The sequence below is a fragment of the Macaca fascicularis genome, chromosome 10 (genome assembly GCF_037993035.2).
Source record: "Macaca fascicularis isolate 582-1 chromosome 10, T2T-MFA8v1.1".
Lineage (NCBI taxonomy): Eukaryota > Metazoa > Chordata > Mammalia > Primates > Cercopithecidae > Macaca > Macaca fascicularis.
Window position 1 is genome coordinate 110,537,901 of NC_088384.1, and position 18,039 is coordinate 110,555,939.

Genomic DNA, 18,039 nt, shown 5'->3' on the forward strand with positions numbered 1-18,039 from the left:
GAAAAAGAGATGTTTGACACATCTGGATCATATTTTTATTAGAAGGTTATTTTCCCTCCATGTTTTCTTCCTGCTTCCTGGGAAATGAGAGGGTATTGCTCTGTTTTCACATTACTAATGAAGACATACCTGAGACTGGGAAATTTCTAAAGGAAAGAGGTTTAATTGACTCACAGTTCCACATGGCTGGGGAGGCCTCACAGTCATGGCAGAAGACAAAGGAGAAGCTAAGGCATGTCTTACATGGCAGCAGGCAAGAGAGCTTGTGTAGGGGAACTCCCGCCTTTATAAAACCATCAGATCTCATGAGACTTACTCACTACCACAAGAACAGTATGGGGGAAACCACCCCCACGATTCAATTATCTCCACTTTGCCCCACCCTTGACATGTGGGGATTATTACAATTCAAGATGAGATTTGGGTGGGGACACAGAAACACCATATCAGACAATAACTAGACTCAAGAATGAAAAACCATGTCCTGAGGTGCCAGAGTTGACCAACAAGCTTGGATCCCTGGGTGGCCTTATAGGACTAAGTGTCCTCCTTGCCCAGGATAAACTATCCTCCCTGGATTGTTACATGAAAAATAAACAAACTTTTATCCATCTTAAATCATTATATTTTGGAGTCTAGTTGTTACAAAAGCTTCACATCTATTTAAATAACTTCTTGGGGTGCTGGAAGAGGGGTTCTAACAGTGTCATCAGGATCTATCATTTGCTTCTCTTTATGTCTTGGTTCTGCTCCTTTAGCGTGGCCTTCACTCTTTGATAAGCCCTCCCCTAGGGTCTCATGATGTGTGTCAGCAGCTCCTGGGCTTCTTCCGTCCAGATTCCATTTCAACTGGAGTGTGAGTCTTCCTCCCAGTATTCAGTAAAAGTAACCCAATTCATTATTAATTGGCCAGCTTAGGTCATGTGCCCATGTCTGAACCAATCACCAACCACTAGTTGTCCAAAGGAAGGCCATGGACAGGGCTGCACATGTGAGCTGGAAACAGGGGTAAGTACACTTAAAGTGAGAATGGTGACTACTACGGGAAGAACAAAGTCTGGATGCTGAGGAAACAAACAGAAATGCATACTACAAATAAGAAACTCTAAATGTTCAAAAATTGAGTTCAAAACACGGAATGAAATAGTATTTTTTTTTTTTTTTGGTCAGACATTTCCAGTAAAACTAAATCATGTGTGACAGTATGTTTGTTTGGCAGCACGTGGTTAGGCAAGTTGTGCACTGTAGAACTCTATAAGCGCTGCTTACATCGCCTACCTCTGTGAATGGTTCTTTTCCATTTCTGTTCTTTTCTTTTCTTTTTTTTTTTTTAATTTATTTTTGAAACGGAGTTTCGATTTTGTTGCGCAGGCTGAAGTGCAATGGCACAATCTTGGCTCACTGCAACCTCCACCTCCCAGATTCAAGTGATTCTCCTGCCTCAGCCTCCCGAGTAGCTGGGATTACAGGCATGCACCACCACACATGGCTAATTCTGTATTTTTAGTAGAGACGGGGTTTCTCCACATTGGTCAGGTTGGTTTCAAACTCCCCACTTCAGGTGATCCGCCCACCTCGGCCTCCCAAAGTGCTGGGATTACAGGTGTGAGCCACCGCGCCCGGCTTCTTTTCCCTTGCTGCCAGGGCTGTGTATTGCACAATTTGGACAAGTGTAAATGTCCTGTGAATAGTATATCACAGTCTGTATGTTTTGCATGTATGTCAATTTGATTTCACCAGACAAACAAACAAAACCATATATTGGATTCAGTCTTGCAATTTAAAAAAGAAATCACTTGTTCCTTCACATCTAGCTTGATATTTTCTGGTTTGATTCGAGTTTCCTCAGTTCCAGTTAAATTATTTATGGATGTTGATTATAGTCAGCATTAACTATCAAGAGATGGATTTCTCACTTTCAGTTTTTGTCAGTAATTATTTCTGTTATTGTGGGTCCTTCACTTCAAGCTCCTTATGCCTTGATTTCTTTATTCTTTGTTTCTATAATGCTGTGGATCTGGTCTATAAATGATGTGTTAGATAAATGTCTTCCACGAACACCTCTATTTTACAGCAACCATGGGCAGCATTTTTTTTTTTTTAAGTTCCAATCCTTCAAAAAGAGCTCTCCAAATGATTTTACCATTTCATCTCTTTTGGCGAGAGATTTAAAATTAGAACATCATTTTCCATAGAATGGCAACATGAAGACAGATGGTTTACTACGTAGCAAAAATAGTTCTCCCTGCCAGAATATCTCCTTTTTGATTGTCCCCATTTAGTCTCGGTTCTCCTATGACACATTCTTGGGGGATTCTGTTCTTTAACTGAAACTCATCAAGCCAAGGTGACTAAAAGCTAATGTTCCCAGTGAGATTGGGAAGATTCATATCGTCTTAGAGCTGAAAGACCTGTGGATGTCATCAGGTCAAACAATCCACTAGTAACTGAATCCTCTTCTCAATAGCTCTGAGCAGTGATCACCCAGCTTTAGCTTGGTCACTTCCAGTGAGTAAGAATTTTTGTCTCATTTCTGATAATTACCTTTGCCTTTGTGAATAGTGCAAATGATTAGAAAGATCTTCCTTGGAAATCAACTAGTAACCTCTCTTTCTGTGAGATCTGCTCTTCAGAAGAGGAATAGGAGAATGTTTAGGAGCAGAGCTGGGCACCACACACACCTCCCTTCAATCCTAGCTCTGATAGTGGCCAGCTGTGAGACCTTAGCAAGTCCCAGGGGCCTAACTCTTCTGCGCTTCAGTCTGTAAAGTGTGGATGCTGGTACCTAACTCATTATTCCCTTAACAAGATTAGCGCAATGCCCAGCACACTGGTGCTCAATGTGTGCTAGCAATTATCAATCAAGTATGCTTCAGGGAGGTAATGCAGTCAGGGGCAGGTGAGTGTGAAATCCAGTCCCCTTCTTCATCTTGTTGTATAGGCAGTATCTCATAATGGCAATGAGAGCTCTATTGCCAGCCTAAGGAGGCTTAAATATGAGCCTGGTATGTACATAACAGGACACCTACCTCAAAAAGTGCAGGGGAGTTTGAATGAGTGAATCCATGCGAAAGGCTTGGAGAGTGCCTGGCACCCAGGTGGCCATCTTGATAACCACAAGGATTTACTGAGCACTTGCTCTAGGGTCAGGCTTTGGAGACAAACAGTGATGAGGTCAAGTCTCAGCCCCCTGGGAAACACATTCAGGCGGGAAAGACAGGCTCAAACAGGGAAACTGTGGCAAATGATACCAGCGAGGGCTGGGTCCCTGACACCAAGGAAACCCAAGGGCGCATTTAGATAAGGCCGTGACAATATCGCTCTCCTCAGATGCCAAGGTCAAGGCGAGTCACGGCAACGCCATCTCCCCAGACACACACGCAACATCGGTCCTTCTCGGGGAAAGAGCAGGGGCTGAAGGGAGAGGCGGGGTAGGCGGCGGCTGGAAAAAAGTGAAATTTCCTCTCCTCCTAAGTCACCGGAGCGAGGAGAGCGGGCGCTATCTCCGTAGGCTGTGGGCGAGGTGCAGGGGCCGGGGGGGGCACGCTCTGGGTCTGCCAGGAGGGGAGGGATCGGAAGGGGAAGCGGGGAGGGAAAGGTGGGTGGGAGGCGCGGGGAGCGCGTTCCAAGGCGGCTGCTCGCGGGTGGCCGCAGCCCGGTGCTGGGACTCGCGCGGCTCCTCCTCTCAGTCCCCCACCCCTTCCTCCTCCTTCCTCTTCCTCCTTCCTCCTCCTCCTCCTCCTCCTTCTCCTCCTCCTTCTCCTCCTCCTTCTCGGCCCCGGGAGGAGGCAGGGCTGGATCCCTCAGCCGCCGCCGCTCCTCCTCCTGGCAGGCCGGCCGCGAAGTCAGCTGACGCCGGCGCTCCAGCCTCGCCTCCCCGCGCCGCGCTCTGCGCTCCCCGAAAGTGGCTGCAAGCTGGACGCCCACTCTCAGGGTTGGGGGGACAGAGAAAGTGATGTGCGTCTTCTAAAGCCTCGCCCAGCGCCGCCGAAGCAGCTTCACCTCTCCAACTTTCTCCCACCGACTGCTTGTCTTGACCCTGCCCTCCACCCTCCCCAAAGCCACTTCGGGTGCGCGCTCTTGGGTAAAGGGGGGTCACCGGCTGTCTGGGATGGCTTCCAATTTTAATGACATAGTGAAGCAAGGGTACGTGAGGATCCGGAGCAGACGCCTCGGGGTGAGTATCGATCCTCTCCGTTTTGCTGTTCGCCGGTTCGATTGTCTCTTTCCTGAGCCAGCATCCCTGGAGGGTGGACGGAGAGTCCCCGGCCGCGGGCCGGAGAATTACGCGGTGGCTTTCTCAGCCGAAACCCGCGTCTCCGGGGCTGTCACTGTAAGGCCAGCGTCTAGGTATGTAATGGATCTATCTTTATCTCTTGGATGACTTGGCTTTCTGATGGTGGCCGCGTGTTGGGCTTCAGTAGCCACTGGAGCCCATCTACTCGAAATAAATATTTCTCGGTAGCCATGGAAGTTGGAGCTGAGAAACCCGGGCGGGGGTGCCTGCCGGATGCCCCCGGTTCCCCTCTTTTCCCACTCGCCGCCAACTTAACTTTTCCGGGGGATGGACTGGCCGGTTGAGAAGGAGGACACGCGTACTCGGTGTGAAAGAGGTCTCGAGCCCTCTGACCCCAGGGAGAGATTTCTGCCAAGTGTAAGGTGTCTTTGGACTCCCCCGCCTCTGTCCCAGGTGTCGTGTCAACGGCGGTGCGGGCTGGCCTCTGACCGGGGCCAACTGGAGTAGATACTTGAATCTGGATTTTCCCTGGTTCGAAGCCGGGGTGGTGGATTTCTGTTGCTGTGATACACCCTGGAGGTCCAGGGGAGGGTTATTTACGTGGAACCTAATACCTGGCGTAGCGCAAGTGCTCCCTACATAGGTCCTGAAAGGAAGAATGAATGAATCTTAGGGCACTTGGGGACGGATGTTGACACAGGCGAGCTGCTTCCTTAAAACTCCCTCTCTTTCGCCCCTTTCTCTCTGGCTCTTCCCTGGAGGAGGCTTCAAGAGAGAACCCACCCTTCCTCTCCTTGGGCCTGAATGATGGTGAAAGAATTCTTGAGAGAAAGGGAAGAGACTGGAATGATTTTTTTTTATTTCCTAAAAATTTCAAACTAGGTCCCTCATTTCTCTTTGCCTCCTATCAAGTGTTGTCGCTGTTTTAGTTGATCCTGTGCGTCTGGGCCAGACATAGCGGGTGAAAACTGGGGGTGGGGAGGTGCGGGGGTGGGGAGGGGAGAGAAAATATCCTTTAGTGTAATGCCTGAAATAATTGTAATGTCAGTAATCGTGTGGAATGCCCCTATTGATAGTGATAAATTGAATAACTTTCTCTACAAATATGTGTCATTTGGCATCTTTCTCTTACTTAGTCTTTGGACTGTTTTAATGTGCCAGATACTTCTACTGAAAACTGAAAAGAAATTTCACAGTAGTAAACTCAGCTAGAGAGGGAAGCCCTGTGGGGAGGAACAGCCACAATTATTATAAAACTCTTGCTTAATTCGTTTTGGTCTTTTTCTTTTCTTTTCTTTTTTTCCCCTGCTGGTGACCATGTTTTAGCAATTATGTCCTGTGTTATTGTGAATATATACATATGTAATTAGGGAGAAATGCAACAGAACTCACCATTTCCATCAGCTCTGCCAAAGTTTCCTTGGTTTTCTTTTCTGCTATGCAAATATTCTCATCTGCAAGAACACCCATTGTTGGGGTGCTTTACTGAGTGATTCCCATGTAAGGGGCAAACAGTAATAGGAACTTTCTATTTTTGGTATGCTTATAGGCTGGCCAACTGTTACAATTTTAAGGGGTGTAAGTTAAAAAAAACCCCACCATTCTAATTTAGCTTTACTCCATCATGTCAATGGAAGGAATTGGTACGAGACATCCATTCTCTGTTAGGGAGCATTGCAATGGGAAGAGGACATGCATTATTAATGCACAAAATATGAATTATTCATAAGGATCAGAGTTTATGCCAAATTGTGACACATGGTAATTTATTTGAAAGACTGGTTACCGTCACTTTCTTGTTTGTGGTAACTGAGATTATTTTTTGTAAATTATTACAATTGACACAACATAGCCCTATGTGTGCGCCAACATTTATGGACAGATATTTGAAGCAGAAGGAACAGAAATACAGTTTAGTTTGTATTTGTTTTATATTTTATAACATTTTGGATGCTAGTGAGCAGTATAGTTTCTCAAGATTTATTCTTTTTGTCTGTGCTCACATTCAGACTTCAGAATATCTATCGAATTATGGTTATTGCTCATGGAGAGAAAAGGTCAAAAATATGATCAAATAAATCTGGTCTTATTTGTTAGCATTGGTTTTCTCGCCAGTTAATTTTAAAAATATGCTTATGGTATGATTTACAAAAGAGGCTCATTACATAGTTGCCAGAACACAGTGCAAACCAAAGTTTTAATGGAGGCTGCAAATACTGGTCAAGGATGCTGTAGGGAATTGGCATGGGGACCATTTGTCCACAGGAAGGAATGTTAGTGGTGTTAATCTAGGCTACATATAGCCTAGAACAGCATGGGACATGTATATTCTATGAACATGTGCAAGTCTCAAAGAGAGGTAGGGCATTTATTTTGTCTAGAACAATACGCACTTGGTAAGTTCCTGCTGAAATATGCACTGAACTATATAGTGCATGGATGGTCTTGCCATTTATAACCTTCTTTAGGAACTAATACAACAGCAGTTTTATTAGTGGAATCCAGACCATGTTTGGGAGGGTTTATTATTAAATACAAAAGCATTTCATGGTAAGCAGCTGTTCCTTGTGCCGAGGAATAAATGCTTCTTCAGATTTGGAGAAAGGGAAGGGAACGCATTCTACTTCTATTGTTTGTTGACTTTTGACCTTTCTTAGCCTCAGTTTTCTAGTCTGTACAATGAATACTATTTAGTGATGTTCTTGGGAGCATTAAATAAGATATTTGTGAAAATGCAATGAAAGTCTAGAACATTGATTCTACTTGTATCTTTTTTTTAATCAAAGATGAATTAGGATTGGTAGACGGATACAGAAATTATCTATTTCCTTCTCTTTGTATGTAGAAGTGTACAAAGGCATAACTGTTTATGCAGTTCCATATTTTTTCAATGGATGAAACTTTTACATATTATATACATATATGTGTATGTGTGTATTTTTATACATAGGAATAAATATATACATACAACATATATATATTGTATAATATATAATATACATATGTATTTATACATGTGATTTTTTAACAGGATGGGAAACATTCTAAAAACATTCCCATCCAAATGGGTGACAGATAAGTGCTCACCTTCATTTGAAATCCTAAAGAGTTTAAGTGATTAAACAATCAACTATGTATAGATTTATTCTCTTCTTTAAATATCAAAAAGCTTAATGAAATACGATTCATTTAACTCAAGAGTTTCAATATCTTCACATCTGTATTCCCCAGCTTAATCCCCATTGGTTCCTGGAGGTCTCCAGCTGTGCCCTAGGTACCAAATTTGTTCAGGAATGTCGATGTTACTATTTGGGGGGCTGGGGGGCAGGAGGGAAGCAGCTGTCTATAATTATCTGACTAATCCACAAAATGCACTAAAAATTTCTTTTTAGGGGAGAGGCAAATCAGGCAATTTGTACGACATTAACCTGCTGAATGTGTGACTTAGATGGCATCATATAACAGTTCTCACTTCGTTTCTTTCCTTGCAATGGAGAGGATTTTCCATCAATCATTGTCATGGCTTGCCCACAGTGCAAGTTCAGAATGGAAACTCGGGTCTATTTATCTACACACAATCCCTCAGTTTCTTGCCTTTAAGTGACATTTCTGCGCTCTTGTCTACCAAGGACTTATCAGCTTGGACCTCTTCTCTGACCTCCACTCATGTAAATTCTCCTGTCTACCTCACATCTCCACTTGGATGACTCACAGACTTGCTGCTCCTAGAGTCCTCTCCATCTTAGCCACTAGAGGTCCCAGCATTTTGGTTGCAAAGGGAAACATCACAAGCAAACCTTGGTGTCATTTCACTCTTCTCCCCTCATCTCCCACCCCTACAGGCAATCCATCAGGAGATCTTGTGGGCTGTATCTTTGAAATATATCTAGAATCCAGCTGTCACCTCACACTATCCACTGCTACCACCCTGGTCCAAACCCTCTTCATCTCCTCCCTGTAACATTGCAACAGTCTTCTAATTTGACTTCCTGCCTACACTCTTGCTCCCACCAGTGCCTTCTCAATACGGCAAAGTGTTCCTTTGGAAATGTAAGAAAGGTCACGTCACCTGGCTGCTGAAGCTGTCAGAGGCGTGAGAACCAGAGCAACTCTATCTTAAACAGGAGCTGGGTAAAATAAGACTGAAACCTACTGGGCTGCATTCCCAGATGGTGAAGGCATTCTAAGTCACGGGATGAGATAGGAGGTCAGCACAAGATACAGGTCAGAAAGACCTTGCTGATAAAACAGGTTGCAGTAAAGAAGCCGGCCAAAACCCACCAAAACCAAGGTGGCCATGAGACTGACCTCTGGTTGTCCTCACTGCTACATGGCGCCACCCCCACCAGTGCTACGACAGTTTACAAATACCATGGCAACGTCAGGAAGTTACCCTATACGTTCTAAAAAGGGGAGGCATGAATGATCCATCCCTTGTTTAGCATATCATCAAGAAATAACCATAAAAATAGGCAACCAGCAGCCCTTGGGGCTCCTTCGTCTGTGGAGTAGCCATTCTTTATTCCTTTACTTTCCTAATAAACTTGCTTTCACTTTACGGACTTGTCCTGAATTCTTTGTTGTGAGAGATCCAAGAACCCTGTCTTGGGGTCTGGATGTTATCCCTGTCTGGTAACAAAACCATTGGTGACTTTTCATATACTGCAGAGAAGTCGTACAATGGGCCATGAGGCCCCGTGCTGCCCCAGAACCCTTTCTTTTACTCCCAGTTATCTTCTCCTGGCTTGCTCTCTCGCCTCCTTCAGCCTTTTCTCAGCTGCTGCCTTTTCAGTGAGGGCTTTCAGGCCTCTATCTATCTATCTTTTTTTTTTTTTTTTTTTTTTTTTTTTTTTTTTTTGATGGAGTCTCGCTTTGTTTTCCAGGCTGGAGTGCAGTGGTGTGATATCGGCTCACAGCAGCCTCTGCCTCCTGGGTTCAAGCAATTCTCCTGTCTCAGCCTCCTAAGTAGCTGAGATTACAGGCATGCGCCACCATACCCAGCTAATTTTTCTGTTTTTAGTAGAGACGGGCTTTCACCATGTTGGCCAGGCTGGTCTCGAACTCCTGACCTTGAGATCCACAAGCCTTGGTCTCCTAAAGTGCTGGGATTACAGGCGTGAGCCACTGCGCCTGGCCTCAGACCACTCTATTTTATTTCTTCTCCCTCTCCTTTCCTTCTTTCCCTGCCCCTTTTTCTCCCTAGACTTATTACCCCCTCCCTCATTTATTTTTGTATTGTCTATATACTGCCTAGGACGTGTGAGGCTCCATGAGGGCTGGGGACTTGTTTCTGTCTTCTTTAATCGTAGCTGTACCCCAGTGCCTAGTACGGGGCCCAGCACAGAGTGGGCATTTGATGAAGATTTGTGGAATAAATTAATGACCCCATCACTGTATAGTGGCTTAAGAGCATAGGCTCTGACATGTGACTGTGCTAAAATCCTAACTCACTGGCTGGTTATGTGACTAGAACATAGGCTCTGACATGTGACTGTGTTAAAATCCCAACTCACCTAATAGATGGGTAGTAAGAGCTTAACACGTAGTAAGAGCTTAACATAAAGAGCTTAACACAATGCTTGACACAGTAAAAACCCAATTAATGTTTATTAGGGCTCTCACTCCTACTTCCAGTGTGGTTAGAGACAATGACACTTAACCGGTTATTATTTTCACTGTTTCTACTGCAATTGTTCTTATCCTCAAAGAACTTTTTTTTTTTTTTAGTTAGGAAAACAAACTTAGTACAAGTACCAAATGTTGCTTGGCATTGATGGTTGATATAGAAGGAATTTATAAGATTTCACCTTTATAAGATTTTTTAAGATTCTACACAAATGGCAGAGATATGGAATAAGGAGAAGTACCTCTTCAGGTAACTTCAATATGAGTGAATTTACTGGACTAGGAGGTATTTTTGTTAATTTGGGGACTGTTTTCTTTTGTGGCAGAGAAGAAATCTTAAAAATTGGTCAGCTCATGTACAGGTTTTAAAAATAAACATTTTCTAACTCTTTCACTTATAGTTTTACCTGACCTGGTATGCCACAAAGGCTTTCATGTTGCATTTGGGGTTTTTAGATTTAAATGTTCAGGAATCCATGCATTTTTAATGGTACCATGACGAAGTTATAGTCATGATATGAAAATTATACTAATAGAATAAACTCATATACTACTTTTTTTCTTTTGAGATGGAGTCTCGCTCTGCTGCCCAGGCTGGAATGCTCTGGCGCGATCTCAGCTCACTGCAGCCTCCATCCCCGGGTTCAAGCAATTCTCCTGCCTCAGCCTCCTGAGTAGCTGGGACTACAGGCACGTGTCACTACAGCCGGCTACTTTTGGTATTTTTAGTAGAGACAGGGTTTCACCATGTTGGCCAGGCTGGTCTTGAACTCCTGACTTCTGATGATCCATCCGTCTCAGCCTCCCAAAGTGCTGGGATTACAGGCATGAGCCACCGCGCCCAGCCTCATCATATGCTGTTTTTATTTAAGTATATATATGCACATGCACATATGAACTCATGCAACTGTTCAGTAAGATATGTGAAGTTTAGTTACTCTTTAAGAACAAGAGGCTTTGGGATAACTTTACCGGTAGGGAAATTTATGGCCAGATAGACTGCGTATATATACATGCATCAGTCAGGATGACTCAATTATTTTGGCTTCATTTGAATCAGCTTCGTTGACATGGTTTCCGTGTCAGAAGGGCTTTCCAGCTGGTATTTCAGTCATCTTCATCTGATTGTCCACGTGGATCATATGATTAATTGTGCATAAAATCAGCCTTGACATCATCATCCCCAAAACTGATTTAAGCAAAGAGTAGCCAATTTAGTGACTTTGCATATAGACATAAACCAAATTAGTGATATGATTTTCCTCACATCTGCCAATGTATTTTCGCAATCATATGTATTAGAAGACTAGAGATATTTATTTTTAAAGCAGCTTTGTAATTTTTGTGGGGAATTGTTTGGTATTTTAAGAACTTAGTTTTCCTTGGAATATCTTTTCTTTCATTTATTTTATCATTCCTCAAATATTTCTTGAGTACCTATTTGTGTTAAGCTTAATGTAAGCCACCTTAAAAAGGCAGATACAATCACCATCCTCAAGGAGTTGACAATTTAATTTTGGATTTGTGTTATTAACAAGAGATTAATGTATCACCATAAAGAGGAATGAATCTGAGTAACAGGTCAAGTATTGAAGTGAAAAGATGCCCGCGGATATTTTTCTATTCTACTTTTGTGAAGTGAGGAAGGACAAGTTTGATTTTTCTCTTACTCTAGGAATTTGATCCTAGTGGGGTGGAAATTAAACCTTTGGAGATTCTAAGCTCTCAAGTGATTATGGTGCCTCCCTCCTGCAACTGCCGTTCCTGTGAAATTCAAAATAAAATTGTGAGTTTAGAAATGCCATATGATATATGTGAATCTTTAAATTAAAATAGCTTCTTTCTAGCATGCAGATGGCTAAATTTTGAATAAGTATTTGAAAGCTGATTTTTACAGAGCAGTTGTGGGGGCTGTCTTTATTTTACTAGTGTTCTCACCCTCTATTTATGCCCTGGATCCCAGAGAACAAACATGTTAACTGTGTGTCTTGTGTGCTTAAGCCGAGTTGTTAACTAGGCTCCAGGGAGAGGATGCAGGTGACTTTTCTGAGACAATGCTTTGCAGCTTGTATGAGATTCTTACAGAAGTCTGGTCTTCCCTGCCCCAGCCTCTCCCATTTCCCACCCACTGTGCCTTCTTAAAGATTAAGATCAGGCTGGGCATGGTGGCTTACATCTGTAATCCCAGCACTTTGGGAGGCTGAGGCGGGTGGATCACCTGAGGTCAGGAGTTCTAGATCAGCCCGGCCAACATAATGAAACCCTGTCTCTACTAAAAATACAAAAATTAGCCGGGCATGATAGCAGGCGCCTACAATCCCAGCTACTCGGGGGGGCCGAGGCAGGAGAATCCCTTGAACCCAGGAGGCAGAGGTTGCAGTGAGCTGAGATCCCGCCACTGCACTCCAGCCTGGGGAACAAGAGCGAGACTTTGTCTTAAACAAAAGGAAAAACTTAAGATCAATATTTCATTATTTTAAATGAATTTTTATTTTAGATAATTGTTATGTTCATATGTATTTGTAAGAAATAATATGGAGAGATATTCCATGCCATTTACCCATTTTCTCCCCAATGGTAACATCTTTCGAATTTGTAGGACAATATAACAGCCAAGATATTGACAATGATACAGTTGAGATATAGAACATTTCATTCCCTGGAGGCTCCTTCACAGTCTTCTTATATAGCTGCCTCTCCTGCCCCTGTCCCCCATATCCCTAATCCCCTGACAACCACTAATCTGTTTTCCTTTTGTCATTTTGTCATTTCAAGATTATTATGTAAAAATGGAGTCCAGGCTTGGTAGCTCATTCCCGTCATCCCAGGACTTTGGGAGGCCAAGGCAAAAGGGCCACTTGAGCCCAGGTTTGAGACCGGTCTTAGACAACATAGTGAGACTGTCTCTACAAAAAACAAAAATAGAAAATTAGCCAGGAGTGGTGGCACATGCCTGTAGTGCTAGTTACTTGAGAGGCTGAAGTGGGAGGATCACTTGAGCCTGAGAGGTTGAGGCTGCAGTGAACCGTGATCATCCCACTCTACTTCAGCCTGAACAACAGAGCAAGATGAGACTCTGTCTTAGAATTTTCAAAAAAAAAGAATATTATGTAGGCCGGGCATGGTGGCTCATGCCTGTAATCACAGAACTTTGGGAGGTGGAGCTGGGCAGATCACAAGGTCGGAAGTTTGTGACCAGCCTGACCAACATGGTGAAACCCTGTCTCTACTAAAAATACAAAAATTATTCGGGCGTGGTGGTGTGTGCCTGTAATTCCAGCTACTCTGGAGGCTGAGGCGGGAGAATCGCTTGAACCTGGGAGGTGGAGGTTGCAGTGAGCAGTGGAGGTTGCGGTGAGCCGAGATCATGCCATTGCACTGCAGCCTGCGTGATAAGAGTGAGACTCCCTCTCAAAAGAAAAAAAAAAAAAAGTAATAGAACCATACGGATGTAACCTTTGGGGATTGGCCTTTTTAAAAACTCAATATAATCCCCTGAGATTCGTTCAGGTTGTTGTGTGTATGAGATTGTTCTTTTTTCTTGCTAAGTAGTGTTCCATGGTGTGTATGTAGTTTGTTTAGACACTCACCTGTTGAAGGACGTGGGTTGTTTCTGGTTTTTGGCTATCATGAGTAAAGCTGATATACTAATGTCCGCATTTGTGCAGAGATTTTCATGTGAACATAAGTTTTCATGCCTCTAGGCAAATGTCCAGGAGTGCAATTGCTGGGTTGTAGAGTTGTGTCTAGTTTTTAAAGAAACTGCTGAGCCGTTTTCTCACAGAGGTCGTACCATTTTACATTCACATCAGCAACGTGTGAGTGATCCGGTTTTTCTGCGTCCTCGCCAGCATTTGGTGTCGTCACTGTGTTTTATCTTAGCCATACTTCTAGATGTGTCGTGGTATCTTATTGTGGTTTTAATTTGCATTTTTGTAAAGGGTAGCAATGTTGAACATCTTTTCATGTTCCTGTTTGCCATCTGTATACCCATTTCAGTGAAATGCCTGGATTGCTTATTTTGTAACGGTTGAGTTTTGAAAGTTCTTCATATATTCTAGACATCAACCCCTTTTAGATATGTGATTTGCAGGTATCTTCTCTCTCTCTTGCCTTGCCAGCCTAATATCCTGAAGATGTTTTAATTTTTTTTGTAAGTGTTATAGTTTTATCTTTTATATTTAAGTCTGTTATCCATTTTGAGTAATTTTTGTATAAGGTGTGCATTTCAGGTCAAGGTTATGCCTATGGACACACAGTTACTCCAGCACTTTTTTGAAAAGGTTGTTTTTTCTTTCATTGAGCATTTTTATGTGTGTCTTTGCCTGGGCCCTCTATTCTGTTCCATTGTTTTATATGCCTTATATATGTACAGTGATATGTCTATATATGTCTGTATTTGTAACTATACAATAAGTCTTGAAATAGGGCATACTGATCCCTCTCAGTTTATTCTTTTTCAAAATTGTTTTAGCTATTCTATTTCCTTTGCCTTTTAATATAAATTTTTAAATAATGTCTATAACTACTAGAAATCTTCCTGGGACACTGTCTCATTCTACACACATACACATACACAATTTAATTTGTGCATTAGTTTTTTTTTTTTTGTGTGTGTGGTGGAAATAGCATAAGTTTGAGACTCACATTTTAATTTGGGTCTCAGCTTGGCTGCTTATTGGTTCTGTGGCCTAAGGGAAAATTGCTTATTCTTTCTGATCTTTACCTTACTTATATATGAAAAATGAGGATAATATATGAAAGATGAGTATACCAGGCTCTTAATCCTGTGCCTGAATCATAGTAGAAACTCAGTGAGTCATACTACTGATTTTTATTTTTTATTGGTAAGAGGTTGAAACGATATTTTTAGTTTATTGTCTGTAAGAACCATGGCCTGGTGGAAATTAATTCACTCATATTCCAGCGGAAGAGTCATGTTTTTGATAATAAAAAATAAGGTTGCATTCTGTCTTCCTCTTAGTGTTGACTTCTGTGATATATTTTTGTAATATTGGGTTTGTTTAGGAGCCTCCAGTGAAATCCTATCTTAGAACATAAAGACTTGAATGTATTAGCCAAAATGGCAGACCTTTGATTAAAAGACTGGCCACAGTATTTTTACCTGTTAACTCTAACAGGTTTGTCCAAATGTGAGATTTATATGTCCGGAGAGAGAATTTTATGGTAGTAAACAACATTCAATCATAAAATGAGAAAAAGTGTTATTTATTGCTCAACATATCTCAAAGAGTTGGTGACTACTAGGACTTTTCCTAGAGGGGACCATCCTAACTTAGGTGCGGAGTGTTCAGGCTGACAGCATCATGTTTCGTTGCATTAATTAACTTTATATGATGTTAAATTTTACATTTTCTTTCAAGTGACACTGGTTTCCAATTTCAGATAAGAATGTGTGCTTCCTCTTTAAATAAGGCTTATTTATTTAAAAAAGTAAAGTAACTTAATTCATGTTAACTTACAGCGCAGGTATTGTATGACCATGCAGTGGCAAAAATTTTGGAGGCAGGTGATAGTACACAGAGGCAGTGCAAATCCAAAGGGTGCAGGGCTGAAGTTTGGGAAACTGCAGACCAGTGTACTTATTTTTTAAAATAGCTTTTCTAAAATATCTTTGCTTATAGCTGCTCTATGTCATCATTTTATATAAATAACTTAAAAATTAGGTGCTTAGGGAAAAAACTCCTGTGTACCCAATACCATCATCTTACAAAACTTGCCTCTGATATCACCATGTGTTTGTCACTTCTCACCCCCCAAAAACTGTACAACCTTATTTTGGTTTTGCCCAAGCCCTTATTTTTTCTTCCCTTCATTCAAATGTACAATGGATACTGCTGTGATTAATACAAAGAAAAACTAGCAAGTCTCGTGAATGGACTAACTCAAATTAGTTAAAACACTGGTATTGAGTTCAATGCTTTTATTTAATACAAGTTTTCATGTTTAGAAGAACAATTCAACTCTTAGAATTCATTTTATTATCTTAACACCATACATTCATTCAATAAAAGAAATTTATTTTCCAAACTTTTAAGAAATCATACTTATTTGAATCCCCTCTTTGTACTAATTTCTCAGTTTCCAAGTTTCTTTCCACCAAAGTGCAGAAATTTTGGCTAATCCGTGAAAAAGTCACTTTTTGAGTCTGGGTTCCATTCCACTAGCAGTGGCCTCAAATGTGGAAGTTATCACGAACCTAGTCTAGTCTTCAGCATCCATTAATTCAATGTGGTGTAAAGTGAAGTTGGATAGGAATCTTTCCAAGAAAGTTTGTCCTCTTGGAGAAGTCTTCACTAGTTTGAATCCATCTTGTCCATTAACTGGCTGCTCTTACTTCTGATTTTCTCCTGGCTGGCTGTCTCTTGGCATCCATATTCCTGCCTCAGAATGACTTGCCTTGACTACAACATTTGAAGTTGACTCCTCACATTCTTCTAGAACATCACCTAATTTAATTCATGTATAGAACTTAACAATTTTTTAAAATTTGATGCCATTTGTTCTCTTCTTTTTCTGTTTCTCTGTTTCTATATACATTCTTTTTTTCTTGTTTTTCTTCTGTAAGAAAGGGAATGAACAAGATAGCCAAAGTCCTTGGCCTCATAGAACTTACTCTAAGAGACATAAGTTTTATCTTACATATATTATTTGCTTATGTATTCTTCCTTCCTTCCTTCCTTCCTTCCTTCCTTCCTTCCTTCCTTCCTTCCTTCCTTCCTTCCTTCCTTCCCTTCCTTCCTCCCCTCCCCTTCTGCCTTCCTTTCCCTTCCTTTCTTTTATTATTAAATATGTGCATGAAGTAGGTGTTATTTTATGCCCATTTTACAAATTATTTACATCTTAGAGTAAGTTCTCTGAGGCCAGGGACTTTGGCTATCTTGTTCACTGCTGTATCCCCAGGTCATAGTCCTTAGTACATTCTCGATATTTGTTGATTGAATGGATGAATGGTTTTACTTCCTGTCAGAAGAATGGAACGGTGTATTCAGATGTGAGAAGACAAATAGAAAACTGTGCCTATATCCCATCTCATTTTGCAGTAGATTCTTTTCTGAGCAGTAGAACGTTTTAGAATTTCTCATAGTTGTTTATATATAATCTGCAAATTCATAATCAGGAAATACAGCAATTAATATCAAAGGTTTGGATTTACTCCATTGAAATTAAATTTTATTTGATTTCTTTTGGAGTAGGTAATATGTACACTTGGTATAAAATTCGAGGATACAAAGTTTATACACTGAAGAGTAGAGTTTCCTTTCATCTCCATTTCCTAGAATCATCTAGTTCCCTGTTTCAGAAACAACCACTGTGAATAGTTTCTTCCAGAATAGTCTATATATAAGTAATTTTGTGTGTGTGTGTGGGTGTGTGTGCATGTGTGTGTCTGTATGTGCGTTTGCATGCAATTTTTACTTATATAGTCTTCTGAGCCATGGATTTTTTATTTAGTGATATATCATAGTTTTGAATAATTTGATAGGATTCCCCTGTATGGATATATCTTATTTGATTATTTATTGATTCTTCTTTCCTTCCTTCCTTTTATTTGTTAAATATGTGCATAAAGTAGGTGTTATTTTATGCCCATTTTACAAATTATGAAACTGAGATACTAAGAGGTTAAGTTTTCGGCCAACTCACACAGTCTTACGTGTTAGAGCATGGGTTCAAATCCACTGTCTTTCTCTTTCATGGAACATTGGGGTAAATCCATTTTTTTCCCCTCTGTTACAAACAGTGCTACAGACTACCCCTCATCACACCCAGTGGAGATCCTGGAGGTGAATAAATTCTTAGAAGAAGTGGGACTTATTGTTCCAAGGGTATTCACATGTAGAATTTCATGAAAGTTGCTTTGGAGGATGTTCTCCAGCAATGTACAAGAAAGCCCATTTCCTCTCATTTTGTCACATTACGCCCAAGAGCTTTTTCAATGTTTTGTCAGTCTACTAGGTGAGAAATGGACTCATTTGTGTATAGATTTCCCTGACTTGAGGCTGAGTTTTAGGGCATTTTATAATTAGAATCTTTTCAGTTGTACAGGTTTTTTTGTTTTAACAGTAATATTTACTCAACTCAAAAAGTAGTTATTTAGTGAACATTTAGAAACATATAAATCATAATTTACTTTCTTAAAACACACATTCCTG

At 41.3% G+C, this 18,039-nt stretch overlaps 1 protein-coding gene across 5 annotated transcripts in view; it reads left to right on the forward strand.

Moving 5' to 3' along the window:
* The first annotated feature begins 3,851 nt into the window (after positions 1-3,851).
* DOK5 (docking protein 5) overlaps positions 3,852-18,039 on the forward strand; it is a 173,000-nt gene continuing 158,812 nt past the window's right edge. For 2 of the 5 annotated variants that reach the window (XM_005569386.5, XM_074003249.1), the window contains exon 1: positions 3,852-4,177. In XM_005569386.5, coding sequence (XP_005569443.3) covers positions 4,112-4,177 — 66 coding nt within the window. In that variant the 5' untranslated portion in view covers positions 3,852-4,111. Of the gene's footprint in view, positions 4,351-4,559; positions 4,691-18,039 lie in introns of those variants that run through there. The other 3 variants (XM_045363158.3, XM_065523324.2, XM_015429986.4) reach the window with 2 other exon arrangements.